General features: G+C 41.5%; 1 protein-coding gene across 9 annotated transcripts in view; it reads left to right on the top strand.

Moving 5' to 3' along the window:
* LIMS1 (LIM zinc finger domain containing 1) overlaps positions 1–12,236 on the top strand; it is a 151,551-nt gene that overhangs the window by 116,677 nt on the left and 22,638 nt on the right. For 7 of the 9 annotated variants that reach the window (XM_081833305.1, XM_081833308.1, XM_081833306.1 and 4 more), the window contains exon 2: positions 9,343–9,502. In XM_081833305.1, coding sequence (XP_081689431.1) covers positions 9,343–9,502 — 160 coding nt within the window. Of the gene's footprint in view, positions 1–4,608; positions 5,017–9,342; positions 9,503–12,236 lie in introns of those variants that run through there. The other 2 variants (XM_031022324.2, XM_006728936.3) reach the window with 2 other exon arrangements.

Genomic DNA, 12,236 nt, shown 5'->3' with positions numbered 1-12,236 from the left:
GTTTATTTGGCCTGAAATGACCCCCCATGTCCTCTTGGAAAAACAACCACACATTTCTTTTAGCTCTCTTCTCTGGTACCTGGATAAGAAGTGATTGACCAACCGACTCCCCTTTGCAGTCCCTTTGGGTGAATAGTGCCACCTAACTTTGCAGTGGCCACGTGGTTACTGACCTTTACTCAGGTACTAGGACACACACAGACAGCCCTCTTCACTTAGCACCTGGCACTGAAATAGAAATCTGCATCCTATAGGCATGAATGATGGGAAAAAAAATGTATATCCATATATTATTTCCCTAAGTACATTGTATACTCATAGAAACAGGCTGTGACTTGTATTCACTTGTTTATTCATTCAGCAGGCACTTCTCAGGTACCCCTTAGGCCTGTTGCATTGTGAGCTCGTAGTAAAAGTCCCATATGTTCAGAAATGATGTAAAATAATGCAAACAAGCGAACAGTGGAATAATGTGAGTAGTTACTTTTTTTTTTTTAAAAGTAGGCTCCATGCCCAACGTGGAGCCCAATGTGGAGCTTGAACTCACAGCCCTGAGATCAAGACCTGAGCTGAGATCAAGAGTTGGACACTTAACCGGCCAGTCCACCCAGGTGCCCCTAATGGGAGCAATTACTTTCTAAGAAGCTATAAACCTTAATGGAAAAGCTGCTCAAGGAAGGGCAGCCCATTGCCACTACCTCCTGTATAGCAGAGCTCATTCACAATTGCAGGAGCTAAGCCTTCCTGGTTGGCCTTAACCCTCACTGTGCCTTTGTTGTTTCGGTATATATAAGGTTCAGGGAATTCTCTGCAAGAGTCTACTGGCCAGGGTCTTTTGCTCCTGGGGTGAGGGGGTGGCTCATAGGAAGGAGATGTGGGATAGATGATCGGGCTCTGTCCTGTCCCATCTTTTCTTTCTTTAGATCCTCAGCCTCCCTTCTCCCTCCCTGCTGCCAGTTATGATATTCCTTGGTGATAAAAAAGAAAGGAAAGGAGGAAAGAATGAGATCTGGCTAAACTGTAAACAAAGAGAGCCACAAATCTGTCTCAACATCCATATAATAGACACACTGATTGATTAAATAGTTTAAAAATATTAACTTCGTATATGATAACTTCGATCATAAAACTGACTCCTATTGAGGTGACTTCTATTGAAGAATTCCGTTTGGACGTACTGTGTGCCAAGCACACACTCATTAACATGGTCCCAGCAGGAAGTAGAGGAAACCAGAAAAAATGGAAGGTCTCCTACCTCCTTCACCTTAACACAGCATTTTTTAAATAGCATAATTTGAAGAGATAAGAGAATTTTTACTAAATTTCCAGCACTAATCTGATTTAGCAGAAGGACACCATGGAACTGACTTAGTTGAAGGTGTGGATAAGTTATTAAGGGACTTTATTTTTCATTTTATATCTCTCTTTGGTGTTTGAATTTTTTCCCAAATACATGTATTACTTTTTCCCTTCTAGTCAATACAGTTATCTGGTAGACTGAAATTTCTGACTTATTTTTTGTACTTACCTACATATACATAAACTTAATATATATACATAATAAAAGTTATGACTACACACCTGTTGGAACAGCTAAAATTAAAGATAATGGTAGCACCCAAATGCTGGTGAAGATGTGGAGAAATTGAATCTCTCATACATTACTGGTGGCAATGTAAAATGCTATAACCACTCTAAGAAAATTGTTTGGTACTTTCTTAAATAAACTGAACATATATTTATCATACAACTCAGCAATTTCACTCTTGGACATTTATCCCAGAGATATGAAAAGTTATATGCACGTGGAAACCGATACACAGCTTTATTTGCAATGGCCCAAAACTAGAAACTACTTAAATGCCCTTCAGTGGGTGAATGGTTACCATGAAATATTACTTAGCAATAAAAAAGGAACACACTGTTGATATATATTAACAACTTGGATGGATCTTGAGGGCATTATGCTGAATACAAAAAGCCAGCCTTTAAAGGATCACATACTATAAGATTCCATGTAGCTGTCTTAGTTTGCTTAAACAACAAGTAATTATTTCTCAAGGCTCTGGAGGCTGGGCAGTTCAAGATCAAGGTACAGCAGATCCAGTGTCTGGTGAGGATCCACATTTTGGCTTGTAGACAGCCGCCTTTGGCTATATCCTCACATGGCTGACAGAGAATGATCTGTGTCTCTTCCTCTTCTTATGAGGATGTTAATCCCATAATGAGGGATTAATGCTCCACTCTCATGACCTAATCCAACCTTAATTACCTCCCAAAGTCCTACCACTAGATACCATCACATTTGGGATTAGGCTTTCGACATAGGAATTTTAGAGGGACATAGACATTCAGTCCATAGCAGTAACATTCTCTAAATTACAATTCCACGGATGAAAAACAGGTTAGTGGTTGCAAGAGATTACGGGATGGCAAGGTGTGGAGGAGGGTGTGACAATCAGAGATAATATGAGAGAGATCTTTGTGGTGATGGAATAGTGCTATATCTTGATTGGGGGCAGTGGTTACATGAATCTACCCATGTGATGAAATGACATACACATAATGTATATACACACATTGTTCCAGTGTCAGATTCCTGGTTTTGACATTGGATTATAATTACATAAGGTGTAACCATTGAAGAAACTTTGTGAAGGGTCTGAAGGACTTCTCTGTACAATCTTTGTAACTTCCTGTGACTATAATTATTTCAAAATAAAAAGTTAAAATTTGATTGTAGATCTTTCACATTATTTTTAATTCCTTGCCAGATAAGAGTCTTCATTGTATCTGTTCATACACAATTAGCTTTTTTCATAGTTCTGCTTTTCTGTCTAGTAGAAATAAGACTAGTTGTTATGAAGTTAAGATAATTAGTTTATATTTTTAGATCTGCTGACTCAAAATGCTTAGCAGACTGGTAGCTAAATTGCTCTTTCACTGTTTTCATAGTTTCCTAGATCAAGTAGATGGATTATTAATCTGGATTCAATCATCAACAAATAATTACCACACACCTGCTAAGTGGTGGACTGTATTCATGATGCTGGAGTACAGGCATGAACAAGACAAAGTTCCTACCTTCCTGGAGGTTACATTTCTGACATGTGAAGTGAGGCTAAAAGAACATAGAAAATGTATCCCCAGATCCCCTGGAAACTATTTGAACTGAAGGAAAGGGAAGTCTCCAGGACCTACTTCAGCATCTGCCCTTTGGTTGGTGTCTCCAAGTAGTATTACATCAGTGTGGGCAGAATATTTTGGATCTAATGATGTTTCTGGAAGGAGAATGAACATGATTTGCAATCACTGTACCTAGTATGGATTAAGAACTGTAAGAATATCATAAGGAAAACAAACAAATAGAGCCTGATAGCTTCTTTCCTTAGGCATGAACAAATGTATCAGTTACTAGAAACACCCATACAAGATGGATTTTATTCTATTCTATTCTATTTTATTTTATTTAAAACAATTTTTTAGGAGAGCCTGGGTGGCTCAGTTGGTTGAGTGTCTGACTCTTGGTTTCGGCTCAGGTCATGATCTCATGGGCCATGAGATGGAGCCCCACTCCAGGGTCTGTGCTCAGCAGGGAGAGTGCTTGAAGTGTCTCTCCCTCAGCCCCTCCCCCCATGTGCATGTGCACGTGCATGCATGCTCTCTCTCTTGCTTGCTCTCTCTAAAATAAATAAATCTTCAAAAGTTTTTTGCATACAATTTAGTAACTACTCTCCTGTATTTTATCCATGAGGTTCTGTAGTTTTTGCTTATAAGTATTTTGGGTTTGTTGTGTGTGTGTGCATTTTTTTTTTTAATTAAAGTATAGTTGACACTGTTATATTAGTTTCAGGTATACAACCTTGTAATTTGACAACTCTATATAACCTATACTATGCTCACTACAAACATGGCTACCATGTGTCACCATACAATGTTACTGTAATACCAGTGACGATATTCCCTGTGCTGTACCTTTTATCCCTCTGACTTACTAATTTGTTTTTGGAGAAAGGTTCTGAGCCCCTGTATTGCCCATGGCCTTCATAATCACCCTCCTCATCTGTGGCACTGCTACAAGATGACAGCAGTGTGGACTGACTCCAGCAGGAATGCCAGGGGCAGCCTTAGCATAATAAAGACCACGATTAGCTGGGGTTTCTAACTAGACTCCAACCCTTTTCTATTTCCTCTTGTGTCCATTCATTGAACACATCATCCAACTCTTGCTATGTGCCAAATGCTAGGATCAATAAAAGTCAAAAGTAGCTCCAAATCTCAGGGACTCACAGACCCTTGGGGGAAGGCAGCCAGGGGCATAGCTGGCAAGCATGCCCTGGGCATTAGGATATCCCCCAGAGTGTGCCAGCCATGTTAGTCTCAGGGGAGAGCTTGTTAGAAACAGAATATCTGGGGGTGCTTTACAAGAAGCACAGTGTTCATGTGGATGATGCTTGGTGACAGATTCCCCAGGGCACGTGGATGTTTGTTTCTCTTGGACCCTGCCAAGCAATCCCCTTTTCGTGTGGCAGTGTTTACAGACCCAGTCTACGGGGAAGGTGCTCCGGCAAAGACTGTGTCACTGCTTTGGGGAATGTTTTCTAGAGCTTCCAGAAGTGCCTCAGTAAGTCAGGACTGGCACACCAAGTGACTGCTTTGCTGCTAGAGCTCTTAACATGAAGGGCCAGGAGCGACCCTGGCAAACACAGGGCTGACGTGTGTGGGAACAGTGGGAGTGACCCTGGCAGGGAAGCGGGGGAGGCCTGGATATTGTTTCTCTGTCCCCTGTCCTGCTACTCTCTGCCCTGGGCTCAGAGCTCTCAAGCACCCGAGGATGGCGTTCCCGGGCAGGGTGCGCCCCTATGTTATCCCAGAGAATGAAGAAATCCCCCAGGCAGCCCTTAACAGTGTCCACCAGGCTAATGGCAGTGAAGACGAGAGGGCTGTGTCCAAACTGCAGCGCAGGCACAGTGACGTAAAGGTCTACAAGGAGTTTTGTGACTTTTATGCGAAATTGTAAGTGTCTCCTCTCCTGGAAGAGGCGCTCCCGTCTTCCAGATCTAGCCTTCTTGGGCTTTGAGTTCATTAGCCATTGATGGTTTTATTTCCTCTACTTTCAGGAGGGGCATTCCAGGGTGATGGAGGGGGAGGGGGCATATTCCAGCAGGCAGGAATACACCAGATGAAATGCAGAAGGGAAAGAAAATGCTGCCTTTACAGTAATAGTAGTGTCTTTGTGTTCAATAGGTTCCTGACAATAGTACATTTTCATTATGTAGTCCAAGAGGGAGGTTTAGAGTTTTTGCTGTCAGGATTTATAATAGAAAAATTGTATGCTCTAAAACTTTCCACAGATGAGGGGTCGGTTGAGGGAAGCAGTAAAAATTGAATTACAGACTGTTGATAAAGATACACATTTTTGTTAGGTTTAACAGCAGTTTGAAATAGGCTAACTGGCTTTCTTAATACTGTCTTGAGGGGATTGAATGAATAAATAAGGATGCTGTGTAACTAGCAAATATACATATATTTATATATACATATATATGCTATTAGGTCTAAAATGTCTAATACATGTTATTAAATGGGTTTTAGCAAACAATTAAAAAAAGTAGTGCAGAGTAGTATTTAGACCAACTCATTTAAGATTGTTGACCTCCTGCAAAGTCGTAAGTTTGGAATTATTGCAAATACCCAGTTTGTCAATTAAGAGTTAAGGAGAATTTAACTGACCTAATTCTCTATTTCCATTAATCCATTCTGTGTGGTATTGTAACAGATGTCATTTATTTTCACAACTTACAAAGAGTTCTGTTTAAGTGTAATTGGGCAATTACAATTATACTGTAGCCAAAATGCTTTGTGGACTCTCAAGATGCTTTTTGGATTTACATGCTTTTTCATTTTGATGCCAGAAAGTTTGTTTCACATACTTTGATCAATGAGGCACTTGAAAAACAAAAAGCTCAATGATACCAAGTTTTCTGTGTGCGGTTGATTTGTGGAAGTGGGTCTGGTAAATCAGTTACGACTGGCCAAATGTGAAGATTCTGTATTATTAAAGGCTTTTACATATATATTTCCCAACATATATATTCTTTGTCATCAACACCACTTCTTAGCAAAAATCCTTTTTTGAAAAATTAGCCAACTAATTATAACTAGCCGGATGACAGTTAAAACTATCATTCATGACTTTTAAAATGTAATTTCTGTCATAGGTAGTGTTAAATATAAAAAACAACTGTAAAAAAAATACACAGGTCTCTGTGGGTTCATTAGTCGTAACAAAGTACGTCTCTGGTGGAGGATGACGGTAGCAGGGGAGGCTTGCATGTGGGGGTGAAGGGGAACTCTACGCCTTTCTCTGTTTCGCTGTGAACCTAAAACTGCTCTAAAAAATAGTCCATTAAAAAAATTCACAGTGCCAGAGGGTCAAAGACAAGAGAGGAAAAGGAAATGTAAACAATTAAGTAGGTTGGTGAGATTATTAGGGGTTCTTTCCTGAAAGTTTCCTCTAATGTAGTTTCTTTTCTTATCCTGCTTGTTATTAAAAGGAATACTACTTCAAAAATATGCATTACATTATTTCTAAAGCTAGCTTATTTTTCCTGTGTGTTGGGAAACTATATGTTTGTTTTTATAATGTGTCTACCTATTTTCTAACTATTTGAGTATTTAAATTTGAATATAAGCAGTGTTTAGTATAATGAGTAGGAAAAAGGTAATAAATGCTTTTGATCTTAGGACCGCTTTGCACTCTTAAAAATTACTGAAGTCCCCAAAGAGCTTTTGCTTATCAGTATTTACTGTCTTAGAAAATAAACACAGAGAGCAAAATTAAATATGTATTGATTTAAAATAACAATAAACTCATTACATGTTAATATTAATAAGTATTAATATTAATGAATTTTTATGAAAAATAACTGTTTCCAAAATGACAAAAGCTTGGTGGGAAAAGTGGCATTGAATTACATTTTTGCAAATCTCATTAATGACTGTCTAAATAAGACAGTTTCTCATTTCTCCTTCTGCATTTATCCTAGTGCAATATGTTGCTTTAGATGATGTATATAAAGAAAATATGCCTCCCACAGAGATGTAGTTGGAAAAGGGAGGACATTTTGAAACCCTGAAAGGGTCACGGTGGCCCCCATACTTTGAGAACCACTTGATCTAGATAATGGATCAAGACATTCCAGAATGTTCTTCTCTTCCTGCTTTTTGGGAGTTCTATTAAAATTATAAGCATCTGGTGAATCTTTTGAGAGGGTTCAAAATTAATAATAATGCTTTATATTTGAGTAGCATCTTCTGGCTTCCAAAGTTATATACATTTTCTTATTTTATCCTCAAAGAGATATTAGGAATTATTGGGGCAGTTTTACCATACTTCAACTAGAAACACCTGTGGGTTTTGGTCAGGAGAAAGCGGAAGCACAAACCGTTCCAAGAGCTTTGCTAAAACTGCTACAATTCATCTGGCTTATGGCAAAGCCAAATGAAGAAGGGAAATGTGATGCATTTTTCTCCATAACCTACAGTAATTTTGAAATGACAAAGTAGAAAATGTAATATGAGACTTAGGCCAGTTTTGCCAGGCAATGAGGCTGCCTCTCTTCCTTTTTTTCCCTTTTTTTGTGATGTTTTAATTCTATATTTAAGCCTATTAAGTAAAGTTGAGTTGTGATTTGGTATGTGGTTATGAACGTGGTACTTCTACATGGGGCTAGTTATGGCAAGGCTACAAAATAGGAATACTGTTTTGTTTTGTTTTTAAAGATTTTATTTATTTATTTGACAGAGAGATAGCGAGAGCAGGAACACAAGCAGGGGGAGCGGGAGAGGGAGAAGCAGGCTTCCCGCGGAGCTGGGAGCCCGAAGTGGGACTCGATCCCAGGACCCTGGGATCATGACCTGAGCTGAAGGCAGACGCTTAACGACTGAGCCACCCAGACGCCCAGGAATACTGTTTTTTGAAACATTTAGGGCAAGAAGGCAAAATTATCTTCCATTGGGGTGGGATGGAGTTGAGACAAGGTATGTGTGAGCCCTTCTGCTAAGGAAACAGGAAAACTTAGAAACTGGCTGGGGACAAGGCAATTAATCTGTCTGTAAAATGAAGGCTCCTCACCTGCCTCACAGGGTGGTTGATTCTAGAGAATGTTGGCGGTAACTTTACAAGGTGGATTGACTCAATATCTAGGTGGTTACAGGCTGCACCAGGCAACTAGACACACAGGTAGAGCTTGTGCTCTGAGTGGGCGTCTGAAAATAAACTTGCCAAATCGTGAAGGACGGCTTGGCCAATGAGTGCTCTGGTTAGGGGACCCTCCCCACTTCAAGGCCTTTTAGAACAAAGCAGTTCTTTATGTGAAACAGGGCTTGTTAGAGCTAAATAATTATCTGAGTATATGCTTTTCTTCTTGCAAACTACACAGTGGTTAGTTAGGATGTGGGTCCATTTATTGAGTGCCTCGTATGTTTCAGGGTATAGTGGAATGATGGCAGGGAAAGACCAGGTCATTGGGTTCATCGGTGGTCATTTGATAGGTGATAGGTGTCCCTATCATGTCTTCTCGGGTGTTTGAAATTGATACTGTAATCTGGTTGTGATTTTATGAACGGGGACTCTGGATTCTGCTCCAGTGTCTTCCATTAACTACTGAGCTTTGTGACATTGGACTGGTCACTCCAACTCCCTGAACCTCCCCGTGTCATATCTATAAAATGATCTTCACAATGTACAATCCTCTGATTAAGATACAGCTTACAATGTTGGTGCTCAATACTTGTCTAACCAATGAGATTACAGGACTATGGCATTCTGGCGGGTTTTAGGAGCTACTTACAGCAGTTGCCTTCAGCAGGATCTAACCAAAGGGATAACCTGTGTCAGGACATGGTGTTCAGTTGACATGCAGTTTAGATTCTGTTCTCAGAAGGAAGAGAAATGGGCTTTGAGATGGTGACCTGTGGATATTTTAATTAGGCTTATTAAGCTGTAACCTCAAGCTCCTGGAGGGTAGCTCTTGAACTTCTGTCTATCCCTAGTTCCTCACTGGTAGTGGGCACTCATTTATAGGCTATTTAGCAAGAGGAATGTCAGAAATGTTAAAGAAAAACAGATTCCAAGCAGGAGGCCCTTTCAGCACCTGAGATGCAAGGGCAAAGAGATGGGAGCAGTTTGAGTTCTTAAGACACAAGAATTTGGGCTTTAGGGCTACAATATGATTTTTGTGATCAGATAGAATTTTCTCCTCAGTTCTTCGTGTCGTTTGGTCTTAAGTCTAAGAAAAGGTAGACAGTTTGTGACTTCCTGTGCTTTATGTGTTACAGCAACATGGCCAATGCCCTGGCCAACGCCAGCTGTGAGCGCTGCAAGGGGGGCTTTGCGCCCGCCGAGAAGATAGTAAACAGTAACGGGGAGCTGTACCACGAGCAGTGCTTTGTGTGTGCTCAGTGCTTCCAGCAGTTCCCGGAGGGACTCTTCTATGAGGTGAGTCAGCCTGGACAGAAGCACAGGGGCACCGTTTTGAGGATCCTCCTTTGTTTTGAATTTCAGTATGAAGATTGTATTGACCTGCCTGGTCTTTGGTACCTGTCAGGTCAGTGATGGTTTATGTGCAGAATGCCCTGCCAGACCCTGCCCCCCACTTGTATTGTTCATTTCACCTTCCTGTTTCAGAACCCTTAGTACCGGGGTGCCTGGGTGGCTCAGTCGCTAAGCGTTTGCCTTCGGCTCAGGTCATGATCCCAGGGTCCTGGGATCGAGCCCTGCATATGGCTCCCTGCTCCGCGGGAAGCCTGCTTTTCCCTCTCCCACTCCCCCCGCTTGTGTTCCCTCTGTCACTGTGCCTCTCTCTGTCAAATAAATAAATAAAATCTTTAAAAAAAAAAAAGGAAGAAAGAAAGAACCCTTGGTACCTTGTTACTTGACTTATCAGACCTATGCACTTCAGCTCAGCAGACAGAGTCCTTTCATAAATGTTAGCCACAGGCTTTCTGGCTTTTCCACTCAGGTCCCCACTTGCTTGCCCCCTACACATGCCTTACTGATTCCTGCCTCTGTCTCTTTCCCCGACTCAGAGTACCATGAAATATCCTCTCTAATGCCGAACATCGGTTACCTACCTTTCGTGCAATGAGTGGGAGCTTCCATGCATTTATTTTCTAAGGAGGATCTTGTTCAGATACTTTGGAGGGATATCCTGTCCATATTAAGCTCTTCTGTGTATCTTCTCCAAATTCTTTTTCTTTCTTTTTTTTTTTAAAGATTTTATTTTTGTTATGTAATCTCCTTACCCAGTGTGGGGCTCAGACTCACAACCCCAAGATCAAGAGTCACATGCTCCACCAACTGAGCCAGCCAGGTGTCCTCCAATTTCTTGTTCTTGATTCTCCTGCGTTACCCTGTGGTGTCTACACATCCTTTGTATTTCTTCTTATGATAACTGAAACCCCCTTCTCACAGAATATGTCTGCTTTTGGGACTAGTCTGTGGAGGCTGAACCCATGCTGTTAATGAAGATAAGAGTGGCGTATGTGTGTGTCCAATTATATAGTGTATTTTTATCAACTTACTTGTATGTATCTGTATGTGTGTTATTCATATGTGTGTCTATGATAATGTGTGTACATATAATTATGTTATAGCCAGAGATGGCTGCTCTTTGATTTCTTCTTTGCCTACCACATTTTTTAATTTCCCTGTTTTAAAAGCCATTCCTAAGGAAGGAAAGGTAGTTTCTAATGGTCATTAGTAAGTTAATTGTTTGCCACTCAGACAGCAGTTTCCCATAGAAACAATGCCTCCTGAGAGGGTGGTTTCCAGGCCAGCCTGCAGAAAAGCTACTTAGTCCATCATACGTACAGGACAAACAGAACGGCCCTGTATATAGTAACATAACTCTGAGAACAGCTTTAAGAGATTTGATTAGGGACCACTCTTTTATTCACCAGAACACATTTTTGAGCTCCTGCTATATCCTAGAAACCGCATTCCTCACAATAAAAACCCTAGCAATAGGAACAGGAACTCTTTTTCTCTTTTCTTTTATTCTTCCTCTTTTCCTGGGCAGTGGGAATCTCTTTTTCTGTCAAAGGTAATGGCTTTGGGCTGGGAATAGCAAGTGATAGTCAGGAGAGTCACAGTAGGAGGGAAGACGGGGAGGCGGCTGGAGCAGGGGCTGTGCTGCTTGGCATCACAGTAACAGACCCCCCCGGAGGCTGTGGGAGAGGCTGCCAGTAGTAATGAGGAGGGTGGCAGCTAGATTCCTGAAGAAGAAAAGGAGATTGCTAGGGATCTGGGCAGCAGGGAGAGAAAGGGAGCGGGGGCAGAATGGAGAGTGGTCCTCAATTGGAGTAAAGGACAAGGACCTGCTTCCGTGGGTCGTTGATGAAACCATTCAGGTTCTCAGGTCAGCACAGTGGAGGCGTGCCAGGACTGGGGCAAGGAAGGAGGTCACTTAAGAGAGTCAGGAGTCTGCCTCCTGAGGAAACATGAGTCTACATACTCTGTCAATCCCAACCTACCCCTACTTTTTTTCCCCCTCGAGGCCCAAAGAGGTTGAAATGTCCCTGTAACACAGCAGATCTGTGACACGAATGGGATTGGAACCTAGTTTGGTCTCCTAATGCCCAATATGGTATTTTTTCCCTTGCATATTCTTTTCAAATCTAAGATATTTTTATTGAAGTGGGTAGTTATGGCAGAAGCCTTAGGAGAGAGTCCAGAGGAGCAAGAGAAGGACCCAAAAGAGAAAGGCCGGGTCGGTTTCTCCAAACATTAATTCCATATTATATGGTCCGTTTGCCTGGCACTTTGGAATTAATAATGTTGTCAAGCACGATCACCTGGTTCTGCATCTGCAAGCTGTCAGCTGCCAGGCCACTTGTGCTTAGTCAGAGGGAAGGCTCTGTGAGAGCTTCCAGTAGGACAGAATAAAGCATGACTCACACTTGTCCTCCTGCCCACCTCTCACTCCTTTTTACTTCTGGACTATAAATATGCTCCCTGGGGGATGCCTGGGTGGCTCAGTTGGTTGGACGTCTGCCTTCAGCTCAGGTCATGATCCCAAGGTCCTGGGATCGAGTCCCACATCAGGCTCCCTGTTTGATGGGAGGTCTGCTTCTCCCTCTGCGTGCTGCTTGTGCATGCTCTCTCTCTCTCTCTCACACACACACAAATAAATAAATAGAATCTTTTTAAAAAAACATATGCTCCCTGGGTC

This window comes from Leptonychotes weddellii, chromosome 10, assembly GCF_054177405.1.
Source record: "Leptonychotes weddellii isolate Sample4059 chromosome 10, ASM5417740v2, whole genome shotgun sequence".
Classification (NCBI taxonomy): domain Eukaryota; kingdom Metazoa; phylum Chordata; class Mammalia; order Carnivora; family Phocidae; genus Leptonychotes; species Leptonychotes weddellii.
This window is presented reverse-complemented; position numbering and strand designations above follow the sequence as displayed.